This window comes from Epinephelus moara, chromosome 5, assembly GCF_006386435.1.
Source record: "Epinephelus moara isolate mb chromosome 5, YSFRI_EMoa_1.0, whole genome shotgun sequence".
Classification (NCBI taxonomy): domain Eukaryota; kingdom Metazoa; phylum Chordata; class Actinopteri; order Perciformes; family Serranidae; genus Epinephelus; species Epinephelus moara.
This window is the reverse complement of record NC_065510.1, coordinates 33,987,549-34,013,354: the sequence shown is the minus strand read 5'-3', so window position 1 is coordinate 34,013,354 and position 25,806 is coordinate 33,987,549. Positions and strand designations below refer to the sequence as shown.

General features: G+C 43.1%; 1 protein-coding gene across 2 annotated transcripts in view; it reads right to left on the bottom strand.

The window, feature by feature from the left end:
* LOC126389724 (inactive rhomboid protein 2-like) overlaps window positions 1-25,170 on the bottom strand; it is a 40,739-nt gene extending 15,569 nt beyond the window's left edge. The window contains exons 1-8 of one of the 2 annotated variants that reach the window (XM_050043549.1): window positions 25,034-25,170; window positions 18,429-18,489; window positions 10,695-10,844; window positions 7,785-7,948; window positions 6,135-6,318; window positions 4,744-4,965; window positions 4,446-4,571; window positions 3,934-4,043 (exon numbers count right to left, since the gene is read on the bottom strand). In XM_050043549.1, the coding sequence (XP_049899506.1) occupies window positions 3,934-4,043; window positions 4,446-4,571; window positions 4,744-4,965; window positions 6,135-6,318; window positions 7,785-7,948; window positions 10,695-10,832 (944 nt within the window). In that variant the 5' untranslated portion in view covers window positions 10,833-10,844; window positions 18,429-18,489; window positions 25,034-25,170. The remainder of the gene's footprint in view (window positions 1-3,933; window positions 4,044-4,445; window positions 4,572-4,743; window positions 4,966-6,134; window positions 6,319-7,784; window positions 7,949-10,694; window positions 10,845-18,428; window positions 18,490-25,033) is intronic. The other variant, XM_050043550.1, reaches the window with a different exon arrangement.
* Window positions 25,171-25,806: the final 636 nt, after the last annotated feature.

The window sequence follows — 25,806 nt, the reverse complement described above, 5'->3', positions numbered from 1 at the left end:
GTGACCACTTTTCTGCACTGAACAACCCCCATAGGTACTCCCTGGGTCAAGAAGCCTGCGCTCTTCCAAGGGGCCAGTGCTGCTGTACAGTTCACCGAGACTCTCACCCTGTGAGAGCCATGATGGTGTGGGTCTAACCTGTGTGAGGCCACCCAGCGCTGCACTCCTTTCATGTGCAAGCGTCCCATGGGAACCGCCACCAGGGATGATGCCATCAGCCCTAACAACCTTTGGCAAAGCCTGACAGACACAAACTTCCCCCTGTGAAAAAGGGCTAAACAGTCTCTGAGTGCCTGCACTCTTTCTCCAGTCAGCCTGACTGTGGCCTGAGCTGAGTCTATAAACAGGCCTATAAAGGAGATGTTCTGAGAAGGCAGAAGAACACTCTTTTCCAGATTTATTTTGAAACCCAGATCCACCAGGTGTTCTGTGAGTAACCTTGTGTGATCTGCTGCCTCCTGGTGGGAAGATGCCGCAATAAGCCAGTCGTCGATGTACATGGCTACTTGGATCCCCTGCCTCCTGAGCAGTCCCACAGCTGCCTCTGTGCATTTCACAAATACTCTCGGGCTTAGTGAGAGACCAAAGGGGAGAACTAGATACTCGTAGCATGTCCCCTGAAAGGAAAATCTGAGATATTTCCTGTGAGGTGGGTATATTGGGATGTGAAAATATGCATCCTTGAGATCGACTGAAGTGAACCAATCGCCCGGACGCAGAAAATGCAGCAGGGACGCGTGCGTTAACATCCTGAACTTGTATTTCCTGAGGTGCTTGTTTAGATCTCTGAGATCTAAAATCGCACGCATGCCGCGCCCCCCCTTCTTGGCGACCAGGAAATATCTTGAATAAAACCCGCTCCGAGTGTGTTCGGGAGGAATTATTCTTATTGCTCTTTTCTCTAGCAGGGAGGAAATCTCCTCTCTTAGGAAGAGAGCGGNCCCCCCCTTCTTGGCAACCAGGAAATATCTTGAATAAAACCCGCTCCGAGTGTGTTCGGGAGGAATTATTCTTATTGCTCTTTTCTCTAGCAGGGAGGAAATCTCCTCTCTTAGGAAGAGAGCGGCTTCGCCTAGGGCTTGAGACTGGGTTATTCCCCGGAATTGCGGAGGTGTTACGGCAAACTGCAGCCTGTTTAATGTTCTCAAAACCCACTCTGAGTCTGTGCATTTTGACCACCTCTCTGCTCTCAGTGTCAGCGGGCTGACAGGCTCGTCTGTCACACACGGGGTAAGAGCTCCCTCTCGTGGCACTGGGGCGCAGTGCCGCTCTGTTGGTACTGCGCATGCGCCCGCCACGCCGTTCACCGCACGGTTGTTTATTGAGAGAGGGATCACTCCCTCCGTAAAATGTGTGACCAAACTGTTTTTCAACAATGGATTTATTTTGTTTTTCATTGTTTTTAACTGCGCCCTCGGCACTCGGCCTGGATGCGACAGTTGGGACAATTTTAATGTTTTGCAACAATGAGAAGTGCTTGTGAGACATGTTTGGGACCCGCTGGGGGTTTCCACCTGCTGCACACTGTCTCTGCTTCTCTTCACAGGGCGCTGGGCCGGGTCGAACATCCCGTTGTCCATGCGCTGAACAGAACTGGGCTCTGTGGCGATGCTCGTGAACGGAGCTGCTGGGGCGAGCGCAGCCGGGGGGAACAGGGCTGTCTCGCTGGCCGCATCTGGAACTATCAGGCCTGCCGTTTCCTCCTCCTTACCCCGTGGGTAAAGGTAGGGGGTGGCCGGTCGGGCAGAGTCCCCTCTTGGGATGAAGACTTCTTCTGCCACGGACCCTTTGGAGCCTGTGCTCTTGGTGGAGCCTGAGGAGCTGCCTGGGATTTAGGCAGCTTGGGGATTTTGAAGGTGGGAGGAGTCTGTGCCACAGCCTGGGCAAAGGTTTGACGGTGAGCCGGGAGGGTGGCAGTGGGTGCCCTTCTCGGCAGACACAGCTTCAGGGCTTCGTCTTCCCTCTTTCTCTCCTCGCACCTCTTTTGCATGGACGTGACCGCCGCGCCGAAGAGGCCCTTGGGTGATATGGGGGTGTCGAGGAGATCTTCCTTCTCCTTGGCTGACAGCGTGGTGAGATTAAGCCAGCGGGCTCTCTCCTGTAGCACCATCAACCCCATGGCTCTGCCCTGTGACTGGATGGCCACCTTGTGGAGGTGAAGGCAGTGGTCAGTGATCACACACATTTCCTCCCACAACACGGGGTCAGGTGAAGCCGTCATCTCCTCCTCCAGCTCGGCTTGATACGCCATCAGAAGGGAGGTGGCGTTCAGGGCTCGCGCCGACAGTGCAGCCGCCTTGTACGCCTTGTCTGTCAGGCTGGACTGGAAACGATCCGCTCTGGATGGGAGTGCGGGCCCCAGTGATGACAGGGATGCTTTCGGGTGGAGGTGAGCCGCCACCACGGGCTCCACTGGAGGGATGTTGCGGAGACCGTGGCTCTCCATCCCCTCGCAGTCAAGCATGGAACTGCCCGCCACAGGATGCTTCTCTCTGTATGGCTTGTCGCGCCAGGAGACAGCAAGTTCTTCCAGCAACTCTGGGAAGATAGGCAGGAGTTGTTTCCCTGTTCTCTTCACTTTTGGCAACTTTTTCCCGTCGTAGCGGGACCGCGTCACCTCAGCTTGGACTTCGGGCCACTGGATGTTGAGCTTGGCAGCGGCGCTTTTGCACACGTCCTGCAAGTCCAAATCCACAGCGGGGGAAGATGAGCCGTCTGCCGCCACAGCTGTCGTTGAGGGTTGGAGTTTTGCAACCCGGCCCGACAGTCCCAGTGAAGCATCATCGTCGTCATCCTCGTCGGTCATGAGGAGTTCCGACCCACCATCCGAGTCATCCTCCGCCCTCTCCACCAGAAAATCGAGCGGGCCGGCCGCGAGGCCGGGTCCGTCTAATTCCTGGGAAAACGGGCCGGTGAGGCTGAGCTGGCTGCCCCAGCTCTGACCAGCTTCGGGCTCTGGAGCCGTTGCCACAGCCATATCCATTAGCTCCGAAGCCTCGGATGTGGAAGCCAAGACCGGGTCGCTGCCGGACAGATTCGTCTGACGAGCCAGGCGGCGACGGAGCACTTTGAGGGAGAAGCGTTCACAGTGTGTGCATTCTTCCGTGGACTCAAAGGCGGCTTGGGCATGTTTCAGGCCGAGACACATCACACACATTGGGTGAGTATCTCCGCTCGAAATCTTATTCCCGCAAGGGCAGGCTCGCACCTGCGTTTTCTCCTCTGCTTTAGTGGAAGCATTAGCGTTAGCCATAGTCACTAGCAGGGTTTGTCAGCTGTGAAGCTAGTGGGATTTATTAGCTGTGAAGCTAGCGAGATTTGTTAGCTGTGAAGCTATGCTGTATGGTATGCAACTGCTAGCCTGGTGTGGTTAGGAGAAGCGGGCACCGGATGAAATACAGCGGGAGTGTTGCGACTCCGTTGTGCGTTAGCCGGGTGAGGCTAGCGCTAGTGTGATTAAGTATTGCTACTTGTGTGGTATTGCTACCGTAGGGTTGAGTGTTGCCACTCGGTTATGCTAGCTGTCGAAGTATTGCTACTTTCCACAGATAGCGATAGCTCTCGGATAACTGCCTCATGAACAAAGCGCCCGGCGACCGAGTTTTCGCTCGTGTCTGCGGACAGTTAAGCTAGGTCACGGAGAAACGGTCAGCTCGAGAGAGGTTGGAACTTCTGCTCGTAGCGAGAAGAGGTTTTTGAATGACGTGCAGCGCAGTGTCAGGCCCCTTTATAGGGGGAGGGTCTCCACCCATCCTGACACTGACGTGCTTAATTCCAGCCAATCCTGGCTGGCGTAATGTAAAAGGAGCTTCTGACGAGGTCACGCCGAGGGCGTTCCCAATGTGAGACACGAAACGAATGCTATGAAAGAGAACGCAGCATGTCTACGGCCCCTAAAGGCGTTTACATGTTTTTGGTTGTGTATTTACTTACAGGCCTTCGAACTTCTGGTCAGGCTGCTCACTGGGAGCAAACGCTGCAGACATGGGAGGTGACTCAAATACGTCATCAGCCATAGAGTAGAACTCATCATGGGCATCAACCTGTCGCAGATACCAGAGGGAAGAAATACAGGACACCTGAGATGATGAGCAGCTTCTTAATTATATCTGTCAAACATCATGTATTTTCATAGCTTTGATATATAGAGGATCAAGAGGGGGACAGAGGGTTTGACACATATATATTTATAAGATGTGAATGTATGGAAGATGGAAGGAAGATAGAAAGGAGGGATAAAGAAAGAAGAAGATGGTGGTTGCTGAAGAAAGGAGGCTGATGAGAGATTAGCAGTGACAGTGGAACACAGTGTTGGAGAAGTGTGACTGCTGACATGCACAGAAAGGGGAAGGAAGTAAGATTAAAAAACTGCTTAAGAAAGTCGCAGCAACGAGAGAAACTGCTGCCAAGGCACTGACAGGAGGATAGAGAGAGTGGCTGCTGACCTTGCTGAAGAAGACCGACTCGGACGTGTCTGCGGAGTCCACGGTGTCCTCATCCATCCAGCTGGGCCTGATGAAGCTCCTCTTGGGGAAACTGCGACCTGTCTGGGAGCCTGCCAAGCCCTGACCCTGATCAACATACGCATAATAAGTTATTTTACACATGAATAATGTTTCTCAGATCAGTGCTGCTTTACTTAGAAATAAGGTTACAGTCATTACAACATTATAGGTACAACTGCCCCCTCCCTATCTGGAACACATCCTAACACACACAGAGGGTTTCTGGTACACCACCCACCCTCAGCAGGTTGGATGCAGCTCTGATGCTCATGCGGGCCACAGACTCCCTCTTACGCCTCGGGAAGCGGCTGTATCCAGAGCGCTGGCTGGTGAAGGAGCTGAGTGAGGTGACACCTGGGGTGACGGGACCCCCCTGAGCGGTGTGAGGTGTCCTGGGGGAGCGACCGTCCACGTCATCTGGGACACGGAAGGCTCGGCCCCGTGCCAAGGGGTCGACAATCTACCAAAAACAGAAATTAGGATCAACCTGACAAACATGACATTAACATAAATTTGTCAAAAACCTACTAAACATCTGAGTGTGACACTTTGAGAAGGAGCTGCTCTCTCGTGTGTGTTCGTGTAAGTTTGTAAAGACAAGAGAAAAAAACCAAAAAAAACAACGCTGCTCGATTTAAATTCTTATCACTGGCCTCTCGGACAGCAGGGGATGCGAAGTCAGAAAAGCATGTGATGAGGCGTGGTATCAAAACTACCCACCCTCCATCTCTTTTCTATCTAGATCTAGAAAAACCAATTGTATGGATTTGCTCACAGCTAATCACCACAAACGTGCCTCTATTTGAGCGATTTGTGATTGGCCCACTACCGCAGCAGCTACAACCCAAACAGTCTGCGCTGTGGTGAAGTCGAGCGCAGTGTATTTGGCAGAGTTGGCAGTTCAGCATGCTGAGATGCCTCCAAAATGTTCAATAGTATGGCTACACTACACGCCTGTAGTAGAAAAATAAATGTATCAAATATCAAGTACTTGGTATCAGTGTTACTAAAGGTAAGGTTATTTTTTAGACGACACACGGCCATAGCAGGTGAGGGTAGGCACAAGATAAAGAAAGAAAGAAAGAAAGAAAGAAAGACAAAACACTGGATGGTGAGAAGAGCTGTCTGACACGGCCTGAAGTGACATAATTCATCTGGGGCACAGATGGTCCGCGTCTGTCACCGTACTGTGCTCTACTTTATTAAAGCCAGGCACATTTTTCTCTCTCTCCTCACAATCTTCTTCTCTTACCATTGATTTTTACTCATGTCCTTCCAGAGAAGCCTCTCAGTGTCGTGATGTTAAATCACACAGGTGGGGAAATTATTACTAGTATCAGTTATTACTTACTGACTGGTTGTGAAATTAAATGGAAACAGGAATTCTCAGTGGAAAGACCTCATGACTCAGAGCCCTCTGAGTTTCATCCTATTGCTTTCTGCTGTCTGTGTAACTTATTTCCATGGTAATATATTCTGGTCTTTTCATGCAATAGCATCAGGATACTAAAGGCATTTCTGAACAAAGTTATGTTGAATAAAACCTTAATCAGGATGTGAATTAATGGCTGGGTTAGAGTGTGCAGGTTAAGCCACAGTGATCATATGTCTCTCTTGAGAGTAGACTACCCTGGGCATCCTGCTTGTTGCTGGTGACTCCGGGCCTTGGTCGATGCTGGAAGCCGTCTCAGGCTCTCTATACTGGGGCTTCAGCTTGCCGTAGCGCTGGCTGCAGTGGCGCAGGCTCTTCCTGTGCCATACCTGCTGCTTGGTCTCACAGTCTTCCCCAACCCCAAACCACTGGGCTGTGTTCCTACAGGTACAGAAAGAAGAGGGTGGCCTCAGTATTACAGAATACAATTAAATAGCAGGGATGGGCATTTTAAGTAATTTCCACATTTGAGTACTCGTATTAGAATATTATAGAGAACAACGATGGAGAGAGGAAAAAAAAAGTTAATGTTCTCTGCAGCACAACAGTGTGTGCTTTAGGGCTGTCAACGAATATTCTAAATTCGAATTTAAATTCGAATTTGAAAAAAAAAAGGACCTTCGAATGTGAAAATTGATATTTGATTGCGGAGAAAAAAAAACACCACTGCAGCTGTCCTCTTTGCGAGTGTGCATTGGCCTGGGCCGCTGCACTGAACGCACTGCATAAACGCCAGGGCCACACCGCCTGCGGAAGTGCTGCTGGTCGACAAGAGGTTCTGCTCCCAGCTGTTGTCTCCGTCAACCCCCGGCTTGACACATTCGCTCGCGGCTCGCGCAGAAAATAGACCAGACGCCGAAACGGAGCTGCGCGGCGCGGCGCAGCCGGTGTGGATGACACAGTCGATTAACATGGGCGGTGTGGCCATGGGTCAGAGAGGGGGGGGCGAGCGAGAGGTCCGCGGTCGTTTATAACGTAATGTTATAGATAATTGTTTTATGTGTTTTAATGTGTAGGTATGTAAATGTTTTCAAAGACGTTTATGTTGAAATAAAAATACCTACAGGTAGTTATGTTTCCTTGTATTAATACATATACAAGTATGTTTCCTCTTATTAGTTTGCCCTCTTGTGGACATAATGCGAAAAAAAGAAAAAAAATTCGAATGGTTCGGACCTATGAGTTACTTTTAGAACGAATATTCGAATGTCATTTTTGAGCAATTTTGACAGCCCTAGTGTGCTTACACTGCTAGCACATGAAGTGATACGAGAGCCTGTAATCAGTCATCACTGTTTTCCTGTTGCGCTTGATGTGCAAATAGTCAATCATCATTTTAGTTATATGACATGCAATTATGTCATATAACTTGCACTGCACAATTCTTTATTTTGTCAAAATACTTGCGATCATCACTGTTAGGCTTGGTCACCATTCTGCCTCGAACGTTAGACTGAGCGATGTCTGACTGAAAATGTTGAAAATGATCTGCAGCTAGGTTTGTTTTTGCAAAGCGGTAAAGAAAAATCTGATTATTCTGTATTTTGAACGAATACTGACATCCAAATCGAACACTCAAGTACAAACTGGGGAACTTGCACATGCATTTGTTGAAACTCTTTAGGGTGAATGACCTTTAGGGCATAGCACTTGCATTTCTTGTATAATGTTTGGTGAGGGGTGCCTTGCTGATTCTTTTTTTTTCCCCCAAGGGCTGATGACCTCGCTAACTATTTATGTATTGTGGGTCTTGAATTAAAAATGGCTTCAATCAAGCAACCTGAATGTTGAGCAACATCAACAAACACACAATAATCATGACTGAAACAACAAACTTGTCATCTTACCTGCGGATGCTTTGTGAGAGCGACGTTTGTCTTCCAAACTTTGACCTTCTTTCTCTGAATGAGAAGCCTCCATCTCCCGCTCCATCTCTGGCTCCACTGAAGCTCTCGGACACAGAACCGGTCGCTTGACCACTTGCACTTTTTTTCAGGGACGGGCGTAGTGGCTGTCCAGAGGAAAGGAGAAATACTGTTACAGTAATTTCTGTCACGGTACAATAAATATGAATAGTGCCTACAGTATTTTAATTTGTGTTACAATTACAGTCGTAGGATTATTGCAATAACCTAATTAAAGCAGCAGTAGTGCCATCAGCAGCATGGGTAATTATAAAGGTCTACAGTACTTTACTGGCCAATTAGCAGAATAAAACACAATAATTATTGCAGGACTGCAGGGAACATCACTGATGAAACTATTATTAAAAGATAAGACTGTTAAGAAAGTAATTAGGTAATTATTGTAATGACTACAATACGGTTAGTGACAAGACTAAATCCCAGTATTGAGATATCTGTATGAAGTGCACACTTAATGCGGACAGTCAATATTTTGTATGGTAAGGTATTGCTAAAAGGGCTCTGCTCTCTTAAACACCTACTTGTGTATTCTGTTTATAGTGTTCTTCAATTATGGGGGGTGCAGTGATTCCTGTGAGAGTCCATTATCCTAACCTGCAGTGACTCTGCAGTTGGTGAGGCTAATGGTGGTGTCACTCTGAGAGTTAATGGGGCTTGAGGCAAGCTGTAAGTGAGCTTGTGGCTCAGCTTGTTGAAATAGAGGATAAACTGTTTCTGCCACCTGAGAGCCACTATCAAAAATTCTGGTTGCACATATGAAGTCTATTATCTTGAACACTTTATGCAGGATTTGTGCACTTATATCTCTCTATAGTCTAGATAACAATATTAGCATCAGTAAATCAAAAGTAAATGGTGTGGTAGACTGACTTTTCGTAGATAGTCATACTTAATAGAAGCAACGACTGACAATAACAGCGCATGCAGTATTAGACCGTGCAAATTTCCTTACACAAGTTGCAAAGCTTTTCCATATGTAGCATTATTCAAATGTTCCTAGTAACAGAAATAACACAGTTAGAAGCCTGAGTCGGGGGCATCTTTCTGCTTCTTCCTCTCGCTATTGTAACAACCAAAGCTACAGTACGTGCCTGAGTTCACTCTTTATTTGCATCTTTATTACACTGGTTGCTTGTTGGGGACAGTTTAACTGTAGCATGCTCAATTAAACTCTGACTGCCCACTACTCTGTGTAGCTGAAATGCCATCGTTTGTGTTCAGGCAATGGGGCTCACAGGGGGAAATTGTATGGCCTTGTGCCCAATAACTGAAAGGCAGCTGTCCAAAATGCCTCCATGCCTGAGCAAATGGCAAATTCAGAGGAACAGAGGGAGAGCATGCTACCCCCATTAAAATCTTTTTTATCCCTTTTGAACCTTTAAAAATAAAGTACTGCGGCAAGTGTTTTTTTTTTCTCTTCTTATGTATGTGCAAACGGGCGGCACGGTGGTGTGGTGGTTAGCACTGTCGCCTCACAGCAAGAGGGTTCCCGGTTCGATCCCGGGTGTGGGAGCCCTTCTGTGCGGAGTTTGCATGTTCTCCCCGTGTCAGCGTGGGTTCTCTCCGGGCACTCCGGCTTCCTCCCACAGTCCAAAGACATGCAGATTGGGGACTAGGTTAATTGATAACTCTAAATTGTCCATAGGTGTGAATGTGAGCGTGAGTGGTTGTCTGTCTCTATGTGTCAGCCCTGCGATAGTCTGGCGACCTGTCCAGGGTGTACCCTGCCTCTCGCCCGATGTCAGCTGGGATAGGCTCCAGCCCCCCTGCGACCCTCAAGAGGATGAAGTGGTTAGAAGATGAAGATGAAGACTGCAAACTCTGAGTCAAATGATTAGAAGGCAGGGCATCTCCTTCCAAAGAGTCCATCAACCCCCGGGCGCTAAATGACTTGCACTAACTCCTGTAAGGGTGTGAGGGAATATTAAAAGCTTTTTTTAGGCTTAGCTTCCAATGAAATAAACTCAAGTTCCGTTGATCACTGCTGAGCATGTTTTTGTCCAAATTCAACCTTCTGATTAGGGCTGGGTATTGGTACTCGATACCATTAAGGAATCAACCGAAATAATCCACTAACAAGTAGTACTGGAACTTCTCTAGTCAGATCTAGAAATAAAATACTTAGTTATATGGTTTTGCTTGCAGCCAAACACCATAAGCGTTCCTCCACTTAATGCCTCATGTGTTTGGTCCACTACCGCAGCTCAGCAGCTCCAACCCATACGGTCTATGGTGTGGTGAAGTCTAGTGTGGCGTGTTTTAAGGAGTTGGCAGTTCAGTGTGTTGAGATGCCACCAACACATTCAAAAGTATAGCTATACTACATGTCTGTGGCATTTTACACAACTGAATGCTTCCATTCACATAAACAAATAAATAAATAAAACAAAGGTATCAAATGAAGGGTGCTGGTACTGGTATAATAATTTTTCAAACAATACCCAGCCCCACTTCTGATTGTACTCTAAATCAAAATACTGAGCATTTCTTGAGTTAAATACCCCGACTGATTTCAAGCCTTTTGATTTTAAAAACTTAAAACTATTAAGGTGACTTACTAATCAATCACCTGGCTGACAGTTTTGGAACTTCTTGTTAAAGAACAGCAGTCTTTATTGCATTCATGGTCTGCATGTTGTATAACAGAGATTGCAGCTTACGGGTGCTTTAAAAAAAAAAAAGTTTTATTGACTCAACACGCATGGGAAAGTGCTTAGCAGCAGCACTAAGAGAGGAAGTGGTTAGTCATTGTGATAACACATTTTTTATTGACAATCTGTCCCAAGAGGCCAAGCTCTGAAACACAGGGTCAAGTTAAAACAGTCAGACTACCTGTTTTGCAGGGTCGTGGGACATCATCTCCTCAGGCGGTGGGATGGCTATTACAAGGCTGGGTGGCTTCTTGCTCTTAAGTCGGCTATCTGGTTGACCTCCGTTTGGAGGAGGCTCCTCCTGCCCCTGTGATGCCATCCTGTCAGAGTGCTGGAGATGAGAAAAACAAGATGATGTCATTCAAAAACATGACTGAAACATTAATTTCACATAAGAATGGTATACAATTGTTACTTAATTTACTTATAGTAAATACATTTTACATGCACTTTCAAATTCTGGCTACTTTTTTATTGATAAGGTACAAGCTTACTTTTCTGTAATAAGATTAGATGTAATCTCTCTTTTTACCTTGGATTTAAACAGGATTACTGTTTTGTTGACAATAAATATGAAAAAATATATTCATAAAAAATACTTTTTTGAAGACAAGACAAACAAAAACTATGACTAATGTCTATAGTTATGATGACAATAGCAGATGACATTTAATACTTTGGCAATAAAGTATGAAGTCACTAGTACTGCTAAAACATGTAGCCTATTTTTACTAGTGAATGCATGTTGATATAGTAGAAGTATTGCTATGCTTTCATGTGAACTGGATCTCTTGAGCAGGGTGAAAATCTTTAACCAAGCTCAATTCACATCTCACAAGACATAGGACCTAAAAAAAGAAACGAAACAAAAGGAAAATGTTTGTGTATCAATTCTTTCTTGTGTGTGTGTGTGTGTGTGTGTGTGTGTGTGTGTGTGTGTGTGTGTGTGTGTGTGCGCGCAGAGGACCCACCCTACAATAACTCAAAGGAAACTATTACAGTTAATCCAAACAAACAGTCTTCGTAACAGCAACTGGCTCTCCTCCAGTTCAATCTGCTCCAACATCGTTGCCAACTTCCCTCGCTTTTTCATTACCTTTACAGGCAATTTGTTAAGTGAACCTTAAAAGGCTCTGCATTCAATTCCAGCAGATGAGAAATGGTGTTATATCAAAGATAGTGACCGCGTCTAGCTACACAGTGCTTAGATCATTGATCCAAGTTAATGTAATTATAAGGGAAGAAATGAGAGGAAAGTAGGAGGATGTGTCTGTCAGAATGTTCCATTGCCTAGTCCACACATACACAGGTGAAAACGAAGCTTTGTCTAAGCATTTTGTTCTTTCATCAAACGTATTCAGAAGCTTAGTTTCAGTGTTGACATTAAGACAGGGAAAACTGATTTTTAGGCTTGTAATGTCAGAGTGTGTGCTGTTATCTCTTTTGTGAGGCATCACAATGAGGCAACATTTTGTGCAATAGCCGACATGACCAAAATAGTGCTGGCTTTGACCTTGCTAACCGAACTTTGTACATATTTACACATAAATGTACAGCTATGCTTCGACTATATTTAGGAACAGAGGCATCCAGAAGCGCTTCAAAGGTCACTGCTCCAGGTAGCCTTCTGTTTAAAGGTTTTCTTCAGGCTTCTGATTGGCCAACATCTCCTTCTTCTTTGCATTGCGTAAGCGTTAGCATGCTCTTGACAACACTTCAGTTGTGTTTTTTCCTTTTCATTTGAATGTTAATGTTTTTGTAACAGTCCCTGTGTCAGGATTTTTTTTAGAACGAAGGAGGGAAAAAAAAAAATTGCCATTTATGTGTGGACTAGCCTGAATATGTGCCTAAAAAATAAACAAACAAACCAAGGTACACAAATAATTAAATAATATTACATTTCTGTCATTACCAACAATCTTCTGATAAGAAAGTGTAAGTGGTAACAACAGTGCAAACATGATCAAATAAACAGTTTAGTTTGTTTAAGTGTATTTACATGTAATTTACATTTAGATTTAATTCATTACATTTAATAAATGTATTTAATTTGAAAGTCTCATGTAATGATTTATTTGCCTGTGAAAATATTGAAGTTTCTAACCTAGGGACCTGGAGTGGGTGATACAGATACCGTGTGTGGCATTTGCAATTGTATATTATAATAGTGCTAAGTTTATCAAGATATAGTTCATTTTTTTGGAATTTCATTCATGAAACTATTCAGTGATAAAATAACCAGATGCACAAGTATTCCTTTGTCAGATCCAGTGAATTAAATATTTGACAAATGCATTTCATCACATTGATGCAAAAATTGTTTAAGTAGACCTACCCTGTTAAAATAAAGGTTAAATAATAAAAATAAATAAATAAGTATAATGCCAAAGAGTCCTGCTTACTGATTTTCAAAATTGCCCCCAGAGCAATATTAAACAGAGATAGCTTTCTTGGCATAAACCATACAGCAAAATCTCTCTATTGACTGATCATTTCATGATACACAGCATCAGTCATACAGCACTGTCGAGCCTGACCACAGACTGAAGAATACAAAAATTATGTTAAAAAATTCAAAATTAATTCAAGAGAACTGGTTAGCCAACTAAACACATCAGAAATTGATTCTGCAGCACCTAGTGTACATACTTGGACCACTAATGAAGAAGCAACTGATACACCAGCTGTTGGGAATGACACCCGATGACATCAGATGACAGCGATCAATAGTGCTCTCAAATCACCATTAATCCTCCAGGTGGTTGGTAATCACTATCCTTTTCTTCTACTTGAACTGAAAACAGCCTTGCAATAAGTCTTATTGATTACATATAATAGTGGTGATTAGTAGTTGAAGCATCTTCTACATCCAGATTAATTCCAGATTGCTCTGAATAAGATCATCGGTCTATGTCTGAAACACGTTTTACACCTATCTATTTATGAATAACTACCACAGTACCGGCAGCATGCCTCAAGATCCCTGTGTCTTACAGTCAGTGTTTACAAACAGAAACTCACATTAACTGAACTACATCATGTGCGTGTGAATTCTGCACAACACAGACAACACAAATAACTCAAACATCATATCTGCAGTCTTGTCAGTTGAGTTGGTGTAATTAGATTCATAACCAGCCTCTCTGTTTGCACAGGGGCTAAATAATATTGTTAAACTTACTTATCTCTGTCTTCCAGTCTTTACCAATCAGAGTCAACAGCGAAACAGCCAGCCAGTCTATTCCTGGAGCTCAGAATGTCTCGTAGCATTACACTGAATAGTTCCAGAGAAATCAAAGGCATTGCAGACATAAACCTATAATGTCACAGGCCTTGGCCAACACATCCATTATGTCATTATGGTCTTGAAAGCTTTGAAGTTGTCCTGGAGTTGTGGTTTATAAAATCAATGCGAGACCCTGGGTGTCTGCGGCAGGAATGGCAGCAGCAGGGAAATCCGACACCAGCTCAGTCAATAGCCTAGTTTCCACTACAGAGCCAAGAGACACAGTTAGACAGGGCTTTACATATTGTTCATGTCACTTACTCCGCCCCCACCCCCCAAAAAACAGCATTTCTATAATGCCTTTATGCTAATAGGGGTTTATATTTCAATTCTGACAACAGTGTTTTCAATTACGTGTTATAAATATTTCAGGTTTGGACAGAAATCCTGATTCAGTCCTCTTGAGACAGAGAGGAGGGTACTGGCAATCTAGCCTGTGGTTTAGAAGAGTAGTAGGGGCTGGAACCCACCCACATAGATAATGAAATAGCTAAGAATTTGGCTAATGGACAGAGTGCTCAAGTGGCGGAGAGACTGCTGCTGACCATAGCTTATCAATGAGGCAGTTGTTAGGATCCACATAACTAATGGGAATGGATAGACAAATTGTATTCTCCAGAGGAAAGACAACAGAGATAGAAACAGAGATAGAAACCTTCAGAATATGAGGCACTAACCAGGGACAGGGAATATTTTGGTTTATGGAGTGCCAAATGGTATAGGGCCAAATTACATTTTTGATCTTATGCTACATTATGAAGCATCTAGACCTCTCAGGTCCTCTGGGACAGGTCTGGTTGTGTCCCTAGAGTCAAAATTAAACACGGAGAGAGAGTTTTGTTTTTATGCACCATATACCTGGAGCAAACTCCCAGAAAACTGCATATCTGCTGCCACTGCCATTTGTTAAATCAAGTAATTATTAATTTCTTACACTGCACTCTAACTTTTAATCTTGCTTTTTATACCTTAATCATTCTTTTAAAGTTCTTTTTCTACTCAATTAGCTTTACAGTGACTGTTTTTAATTGTATCTCAATTACCTCATATAATGTATTTCTTTAGTGTATTGCCTTGATACTTCTGGTGTTTTGTGTAAAGCACTTGATTCCCAACTGGTGGGTCTCGGTCCAAAAGTGGGTCGCTGGTCCATTCTGAATGGACTGCAAGTGACGCTCGAACAAGTCAAGTTTAAAAAAAAAAAAACATTTTGAAGTACAGTCAATTTCTGGCACTTCTGAAGTGCCGTTTCCTGCTGTAGAGTGAGTTACTAACAGACAGCTACTTGACAGAGACAGCAAACTAGCTCAACGACATGGCCAAACACAAATATGATGCTGAGTATATTAAACTGTGTGGACCTTGAACTCACGACTAAGGAGAAATCTTGACCCCGTGGCTGGACCAGTCAGAAAGCACTTATGTAAAGCACTTTGAATTGCCCTGTTGCTGAAGTGTGCTATATAAATAAACTTGCTTTGCCTTTATATTTTTTTGTTAAAAACATGCATCTCGATACTCGGCTCTCTTGGAGTTATACATATTTTCAAAACAATATTATAATGGCAACCTAAGAGTTGTTTTTTTTCCCAAAGAAAATAACATTAACAGGTGGCATGATATAGCGCATGTGCTTCAAACTAATAAACAGACCCAGGGCCAAGATCCTTCCTGCTAGACCTTTTTACGACCCCCCCATGTTGGAAATTTGCACATTTAACTTTATGCAAGCAGCACCTCATTGTGTGACCAATCATTTATTTTTTTAATCAAGTTTAATGTGCCTGCACCGTGTCTTATCTTGCGAGGATAATGCTGCCAATCTGCAGGAATACTATCTCGAGTGGCATTAATCTACACATGCCACTCAAGGCTAATATTGCTTAAATGTACTGTTGAAAAACACAACCGAAAACAGTGGAGTTTGTTTTTCTCAGACGGTTCAAGCGGTCCCCCAAGGAGAAAAACAATGTGGCCAGTAGCCTCTGGGAAATTGAGTTTGAGACCCCAAATATAGAGCATGGAGATGAATTCAATCAACAGCATGTAACTCCCTGATGATGAGTGTGTATAAATAGTATCTACTGTTATGTGGTGCCATCTCTTTTTTTTTTTAGCTAATTTAATAATCTGATTTGGTCAATGACCACAGCAGTGTTTACAGATGAGACGAAAACACAGGCAGAAAACTGACGAAGACACGTTTCTACAGGTGTTATGCAGCAACCCTGCTCTGACAGACTGTTGATACCACCGACAGGAAAAATATCTGAGGAATGAGTTCAGTTATTTTTACTGAATCCATAACCATGATTTCTCCCAGCTGTGTCTGGCAATGATAGTACCAGCAGGCAGCAGCTCCATAGGGACATGTTTGCTAAATAAATATGGATCATTTCTTTCTAATCATAAACCATCCGTGCTCTCTCACTTGTACTAAACACATCTAATTAATCTGATGGTTTATTTTTAAATGTAATGAATGGGTTCAGGTCAAATCATATACAGTATATCATTCTTCACCTGTGTTTCTATAACCATGGATGAAATGATATGAAATGAAAGGTCAATGTCAGCTGAAGTTCAGCTTAAGCTTACTGAGAAGACAATGACAGGATATAAAAAGGGAAAAAATAGAGGAAACATTGGGAGAGACAATCCAATGACTCCCCACCCTCAGTTGTGTCAAGTGAACCTGTGAACTCATTCACTGCGGTGCGGTCTCAGATCCCAAAGAGTCATGTGTCAGACAGCAAGGAAGAGGCATGTCCACAATGACATCATCCATAGCTAATGTCATCACATGACATGGAAAGTACCATTTCCAAGAAGTATCTGTGCCTCTTGAGCATGTAACAATTCACTGGTTCATCTAAAAAGTCCATCGCTTGACCATTAATCAGCAGAACTGTGCTGTCACTGTGTGTTAACCACCTCCTCCTCTTGTGTTTGGTGGAATCACGTGTCCCTCAGAGAGTGTGTCACCATGTCACCATGGTTCAGTCTCTTCCCCCTGGGAGAGGCCTGCCCTGTGAATGTATCAGTCTGTTTGTTTGAGCGTGTTCCCATGATGCTCAAAGCAGAGTTATACCCTGTGAACCTGGAGACAGGCTAGACTGAGCTCATTCACTCAGAGCTGTATAGTTTTGTAGAGATTTATCCTTTTGGAAATGCAGTCAGAACAAAATGTCCTCATTTTGTAAACTCCACACAGAACCGGCATGTATGGGTGTAGGGAAGATATCATGTTTCATCTTCTGCCACACTCACTCTACACAGCAGTTGACTGACTCGATTTGGACCAAGCGCACTGTTGTGAATTATGTTTAGTGTAGGCAGCCCTTGACAAACATACCAAAGGTACTGGTGGGCTTTTCCAGGCTATTAACATAAGCTTAAATGCTGTTATATTGATTGACAATAAACAAGGTTAGAATATTGTAGAATAGCGCTGCTTGATATGCAGAAAATGTCATATTGTAATTATTTTGTTGGATACTGCGATCATGATTTAAGTGGCAATGGTCATTTTTGCATTTTATTTGAACTGAAATAAATGAACAAATAAAAATGATGATGATGTGATTTTTGCTGGGTTCTGTCCAAAACAAGCTTGTTCTCTCATGTCTGCAACATGATTTGTAGGCTGGGGCACCACTGTAGCACCACAATGCTTCATTTATAATGGTATGCTGGGGCACATTTTACCTTCATCAAAAAAATTGCAGCTCCTGCTGTTTGGATATTATACTTGGCCATACTGGGATTTTGAGAATTTTTCGATTAATTGTGCAGCCCTAGAGTAGAAACACATGCTGACTGTAGCAAACCAAACACCATGATTACATATAATTAGTAGGTAGAGCTAGTCCCATATATTTTCTGTTTCTCATATAAAAAACCATCAGCTATGCCTACTGCGAGAGCAGCCACACTGTTTTACTCACTGCATATTTTTGGAATTCTTCTCACATCTGAGCCAAGAGTATTGTTGAGAAACTACACTATGCGCCTCCACAGCAATACAAGGCTTGTTGATGCTGCTTACTGTGTAAAGAAAAGAGTGAGTCTCACTGAACTCAAGTGTTGTGTGTGCCAAGCTCAGCTTTTTTTTCTACTTTTCCATTTTAAGCATTTACATGACTCTTCAGAGCAACTTGTAGTAGCCCAGAAAGCATTCAATCTACTTCATGGGTGAAAGTAAGCAAGATTCCTGACATGTGTTACCACTTGCAAAATCAGTTTTCATGTTCAAACATTATAGAAGCGATGATAACTCTGAGTCAGGAGGTACCTATTTAACAAGTCACATTATAGCACCTCTGACACTGGTGTGAATGTGTGACCTGGGCTCCAGACAACATTGCACAACACCCTTCCCTTATGTACAGAAATGTAAGACTTGACTTATTCACACGTTCTTTAATTACAGTAATCATGAACATTTACCTCAACATAACTGAGCCCTCTACAATGATACAATTCAACACAGAATGAGTCATTTTGAGATTAGCATTATGAATAAGTCCATCATTATGCTGAGCATGTCCACAGCGGAAGTAGCTGTTGTGGTCTGTGCTGTTTTGGGGACTTATTCTGAAACAGTTTGAGGCTAAATGAGGAACTGACCTTCAGAAAAGTGCCACATCACTTCTTCTTCATTACATCCTCCAAGTTTGCCTTGTAGATCCTGACAAGGACATATAAAAAAAAGCATGAATAACTGTTTGCTTACTGTGACTTTATTCAAACTATTCAAACACATGTACCATAAAATTTAAACTGCAAAAATTCTCATAAAGCTTTATAAATGCAATGAGTGTTTGCAGGTTTGCCAATAAATATCTCTCAAAACACCATCAGAGAACATTCACGCGCAGACACAGCAATCAAAAATCCATTAAAGATAACTTCACACATGCAATTACTCAGAGGCTTACAGCGCAAGTGTGATTAATGAAGCATCAGTGCAACGAGTAGTGAGGAATGAAGATTAGTTGGAAGTGTAACCGTTTCATGATAAAGATGGAGGACAGCACTGAGGATTGAAGTGAGTACAAGTGCTGGTGTTCAGACAATGTTCACATCCTCACACAGACTCTATGTCTCACACACTCACTCAGTGTGTGGACAACTACGGCAAGTGCTAATTTGTATGTGGGACTTGACCACGCTAACAGTGTGAGCTCGAATAGTAACATAAGGAGATGTTGTGTAATAACACTGTCAGTCGGTTTCCCTGAAGCAAATCATTCTCAAACAATTGCAATTTTCTTCAAACAAGGAATCTAAAAAGGGGAACATGAAGAACTGGTGGTGAAATTTTTATTAAAAATGGCCATGATGTTGATATATTTGATTGGACACCAGTAAAAAACAATACTTCTCAGTTCTATAACTATTGGCATGATCTTACATTTATCAGGTGCTAAAGATACTGCACAATCTATTGACAATATTTCCCATTTCTAAATACATATCGATAACATTACAATGTGTTTTTCATACTATGGAGAAGCCACTTGTCAAGACATGATGTCTGGACCAAACACTAGCCAGGCTGCTATGAAATTTGCTGTGGATATTCACTGTCTCAAGTGGATGATTTAAGATGATTTTGGCAACTTTCTCGAATCCCTGTTTCGATTGGCAATGAACTATGTAACTATGTAAAACCCCACCCTGTCCCCTAAACATTCTGGCTCTATGTTACTAAACTGCCTTCTTATATACGTTGTTGTGGCAGCATAATGGCTGCTTGGCTTACGTTCAGAGACAACATTTTTTTCAGGTAACAAAACACCACATTCATGCACTGCGTAGGTTCGCCAAGGAGGCAGGACCGACACAGCAGAGCTCTGGGTGCACATCAAGACTCCTATCTTAGGTTTAGGCAACACATGCACGTTGGTTAAGGTCACATTTCAATAGAAAAACATAACAAAGACTCTGGACCAATTTTGAAAAAGTCACAAACTTTTCCTGTTTTCAAATATATGTACATACGTGCAAAGAGTCACTAGTTTTCTTTCCTGTTTCCATGTTTGACAAACTGAGATCTCCTATCTGTCTTAACAAACTGAGCTGTTGAACAAATCCTATGCTGTAAATGGAAGACCAGAAAGAACTGACTGTGAAGGAGCTTTACATGGACACGGGCCAGCAGTCAGCTGGCAGAATGCCTTGAAAACGAAGCGCAGCGCCCTGATGTAGCGAGACCTCTTTAAAGACAATCCAAACCTGTGATGGCAGCAATGAAATGACATCCATAAAGTCCATACATATGTTAGGTGGACAGCATGTTTGGTTTGGTCTGCCTGCACTGTTGCTTTGTGTGGGGTTCAAACTGATCATGACAGAGCAGACAGTCATTATGTCAGCAGCAGATTCATCAGTTGAACGCTACTGAAAGCGTAGGAGAGTGTGTGAGTTTGAGCGGTATCTGTGTGTTTGTGCGTGTGCGCTTCAAACAGTCAGAGCAACAATTAAAACAGCCCCCTCAGTCTTCACTTCCAACCACAATATCTCTTGATGACTCTCTAAACAAAACCCTGATTCTTTACATATCCCATTATCCATCTTTGGCTGATAATAGCACTTTGGTGCCTCAAACAAATCAATAGTTCCATTTCAAAGCTATTAGAAGACAGCAATTCAAGTTCACTATTGAGGCATCTTGTTTGAAAAGGACCTTGGCCTCCACCTAACCATTCCAGAAAAACATTGCACCATTTTCCAAGAGTGTGCATGCCCAGACCCGCATAACAGCGAGCTACTATGCAATTCCTCACAGCCTTGTTCCCAGGCCCAGAGTTCCTCAAGATGTGACCTAAATAACTAGTATTCATACAGCGTATGGACACATAAAACAAGGTACAGCTACCCTATTGGGTTTTCCTCTCTGTCACTGGTGCAACAAGTGCATGCATACGTGTGTGTATGTTGCAATGTGTCACCCAAAACAGCGAACTTCTGAGGGTTTCGTCAGAGAAAGTCTTGTTGACTGGCCCAGCCTGGCTGTTAAAATGAGAACTCTCACCCACTGTCACAAATTAGCTGTGGTGCCAGACTGAATGTGTGTAAAGACATTCTGTCTCCTTGTGGAAGAAACGTAGAGGAAAATGAGCAGTTTCTGTGCCACAATAAATGTAAATGGTCGATACGACCTACTCTCTGCCCCATTCAGAGCTTTATGGCAAAGCCAGAGTATCCACAGAAATCCTTTTAAGGTTTATGAGACTTTGGGCTTCAAGGCATTTCCGGAGTGTCCCAGTCTTTTTTAACATAATGTGTCATGCACTGTGGAACGAAGGTAGGCCTGGGAGTGCAAGAAAAATATTTCAACAGACTAGCCAGCAACTAGGAAAAAGGCACAGGGTTTTCTGGGCATGTTATCGCATAGCAGCTGAAAACAGATAAGATCATGGAAGGAAAGCCCCGAGAGGGAAGTGATGACAGGACTTGATTGTGACTCTGCGACAGACTGGAAGAACCTGCATGCAAGTGGATAAGCAAAGGGGTTTCCAAACTTCAAAACCACATTCTTATCAGATAAAGTGGACTGTGGTTGATGGGGAGGTAAAAATGAAGAAACTGAAACCACTGAGCAGAGGCATTCTCGGTTACTATTGCACTCTAACTTCTGTCAAAAGAAGCAACAATCAATATTCAAGTGAAACACTTGTGTTTACAGGGAGCTGACTGTAAATAAATTACGGACCCTGAAAATCAGCACGCCCCTTTTGAAAACCACTTGAAAAATCTACTACCTCAGGTTTAAAACCAAGTTCAGCTACAGGCAAAATCTAATTTCTGGAAACATGTACATAAAAAAACAGGACATCCAAATACGTATCCTTCTATTTTACATGGCTTTTTTTATGTCAAGACAGAGGCTTACATGCTGACGAAGCATGTGACCTTTTGGCCTGAACTCGTGCTTCCTTGTAGTGACGGAATGTAAATATTCAAATTTGTAGTGGGTCACAGCTTGACACAGTCCGTTGACACAGTGACAGGTGTGCAGGTGTGGCAAACGACTTGTCAGCTCAACCATGCAGATGCAGCTGTTACTTTGTTGCTTTTTGTACAACACACAAGATGCCTTCTGTGCTAAAACAATGTATTTCCTCTTTTTCTGCATTGCCAAAAACTTAGTATGATGCAGACGGAAATGGAAAAACACCATGCGATTGGTAAATCATTATTCACTGCTTCCACTTGTGCGCAAATGCGTGCACATAAAGTAGATCATAATGGGGGATAATTTTAACTGGGCGCTGCATGTGCAATGACATAATAAAGCATTTTCCGAGAAAAACAATAATAGGCAATGCGACAATTTTGTGTAATAATAACACTGTATAGTGTAAGTGTAACAGCAAAGGTTCTGACAGAGCATCTGAAATATTGTACAAGATAAAACTAATAAACTATAAAGCAGTCACTGTAAACAATTGAGTTCAACATAATTGTTAATTATTGTGTTAAAGCGGAGAGCAACTGCCTAAAAACGTAGGCTAGTTATCTTACGAGACAGGGCTCTTTTCAATGGAAATCTATGACTAGCACCTTCAAGTCCTCTACTCCATGAGTCATGGATGAATCACTGAACAGGCCTAACTGCCACAGGTCCAGGGGCCCAACATGTCCGGGCCCCTACCCCCGTGTTCACCTGAAAAATATCACTCAAATTAGCACGTGCCGACCAGGAAGAGATCAAAATGACCTCAAAGACACGTAAAAACCACAAAGAAATGTGAAGGAACTGCAAAGAGACACAAAATAACTATGGAAACTGGGAAAAACAACCACAGAGAGACACAAAAGTCCTGTTACACTTTCGGTATGATACCTCTTGAACCGAAAGTAGCCCTTCAGACATGGTACCTAGACCCTAGTGTTTCCACCTCAAACAGTTCCCTTAAATGTGGGCGGGTTGTTGTCACTCACTGCTCCGTCCAGCACATTCTGTATTTCCTCATTATTGGTGACACAGATGGAAGCCTGCACCTCATTTATCGTCCACAAAACAGGGATGCACGCCAACATTTTCAGAACAAAACAGAACAGGCTGCAGTGAGAGTCTCTCTCAATGGGATATTCAACAATAGCGGGTTTGTGCATTTAGTCCTTCCCAGGCAAGCTCAGGGGTTTAGTGTTACCGGAGCCCACATGAACAATGCTCCACTATGCTTTTTTTTTTTTTTTTTTTTCCTCTGAGTGAGGATTTGAATATCTGCCCTTCACATAACGCGGCTGAAATTAATAAACGCTTAAAGGTCCACTCATTACTAAAAGTGTATGTCATAAAAACTAAAGTAACAGTCAAAGTTGTTAGAGTGAAACTTAAGGTGTGTTGATTGATTCAGGTCATCAACCCATGCATTGAGTAACATTAAAAGTCGCCAGCAGTCCGCCCGGCGAATGAAGTAATTTACTACTCTACTCTACTCATACTTCACAGTATGAACAGTGGTTACATGAGCATCAAAACCAGCCACAACTCATCCCTAAGCAGAGTGAACATGCGCTATTGACCAACAGACTGCAGTGTCACAGCTCCACCTTTTAGTACCAGATCTGTGTGCTAGGTACCCCAACCGAGGGGGGACCAAACATGGGGACGGTACGGAGTGGAACCGAACTGAACAGAACCGTACTGTACTCAGTGGAAACAGGGCTATAATGACACAACATTAGCCAACCACAAAGGGACACAACAACACAAGAAGATGCATGACTACAAAGAGATGTAAAACAACATCAAAACTGATGGAAAACCACAACAAAGTCTGTGTGTCTTGCTCTTATGTAGGAGAGGTGGTGAGGCCTTTTTTATATCTGTGCCCAGGGACCCACTGTCTCATAACACACCCATGCCATGAGAATAAAAGACTGTTAATGCTCTAACTCAAAATATTAAAAGAAAATGATAAGGTTAGACACAATTTTGTTTTTATGATGTTTTCATTAATTATCATATGACTAACACTCAGTAATACCTTGAATATCACTGACATTATAATTTTCTCTACACTACCCACCTCCATGAAGGCCTGGAGTACTTAATAAGTACATAATTTCAGTATTAATCATATGTTGACAGTGCAAGTATCTACACGTCAGCGGTGGTTGAAAACGGAAGGAGAATGTAAATTTACATGGAAAAAGAACTCTGAGTTGGCGCCTGACGTTACTGTACACCACTGTAGCCAAATACAACCCATCTCCCAACACATCTGAAACTCTCACACTGAGTAACACTGACCTACATTTTCACACTTTACACTGTGCAGCAATGAGCTGACATTTACATTAATCTAATGGTAATGCTAAAACAGGTTTTGCCCTTTTTTTTTTACAAAGGAGTCCTGCACAATCAGACAAAAGACAAATATCTAATAAGGTCTGTCCTCAGCAGACCCTTGTGAGGGCTACTGGTGGACAAAAACTGGCACAGAATTATGTAACTCTCTGCAGGAGGTGGAGGGGTATCTGTGAGGACACATAGCCACACAACCATTACTCCAACATTCTGCAATAACTTTTAAGCTGCAATTTAATGACTGAATGGACGGTCTACATTTAGTCACCACTATGTATATCTAAAAATATGTTTTAAAGATTAGCTTACCTACATCAGAATAGAAACATTTTGCTTCTCTCTATTAGGAAACTTGTACAAAATGTGGTTTAAATCCGTCATAATTCAGATTAAATGTCAGTTTCTGTTCCGGTCATTCCCCGTTAAAGACCGTGTGTGAACACTCCCTCCTACACTCTTTGAAAAACAAATGGGAGGGGTGTAACAACAAATGAATTTTGTCGGCACATGGCGACTATAATTAACTTAACAGGAATAAAAGAGGGACATTTGAGATGGATGGAGGTATTCGTATATATTTGTCCCGGCGGGTAACGTTAGAGCAACAAAGGGCTTGTCGAGGCATGCTTTCAGCGGCTGGTGAGAGAAAACGACCGTTGCAAGCTAACACAGTAAATGTCATCAGCAGTGTTAGTTGTCCTTTTAAAAAGCTTTGGTTCACATTTAATATTCAAACTTCTTTTATCAGAGTATTTTTACACGGTTATTTTGACATGTTTAATACCGGTTCTCATTTCAAAAAGTCGATAGAGGTCGTTGACTCAAACACTGTAAGTTAACGTTAACTTTTCACGGCTTTAACGTCCCAAAAACAAATGTAATGTCTGAAAAGTCTCATTTCACTCACCTCCAAGAAGAACTAACTGGGTTTTTATTCATTAGCAGAGTGTATATGTCCGAAATGCAACGACACTGTAAGCTACTGTCCACCAGTGTGTCACTACTTCCCTCTTTCTCTCTTCCAACATCCTTGATTGCGGCTCCACGGAGGAGCAGGGGGCGGAGCTACGACTTATCGTACCCACAGAGGAGGCGAGCTGGGCCCGGGCCAACCCTCCGACAGTCGGCCGCGTGTTGAAGCTACAGGAACCCTCTGTACTAATAGTCAGTGATTAACTGCTACACAGATACACAGCATGCTGCTGCACGCTTCTGTTTAATTCATGCAGTCCATACAATACTGGTCTACATCTTACAATGTTAACATAACCATTAGCCCATCTGTTTTCATTACTGTGCAGCTTCTGTGCAGCTGTATGTACAGCAGGGTTACTCTGCACCTCTCTTGTAATATATGGAAGCAAAGAAGGGCCATCATTATTAACATTATTATAAGCAGCTGAATACCACATTGTAAACTGTAACCCTTCGGAGAATACTCAGATGTTCAAGTTTAAATTTAGGTTGTTTGAATTTTGGTGTCTCTGCTTCACCTATCTGATTAGAGCAACTTACTACCTTACGAGGGTGTTTTCACACTTGGTTCTGTTCAGCCCTCTAAGCAGACTCAGAGCAGTGACCAGAGGTGGGTAGAGTAGCCAAATATTGTACTCAAGTAAGAGTACTGATACTTTAGAACAATATTACTCAAGTAAAAGTAAAAAGTAGTCANGTATTTTG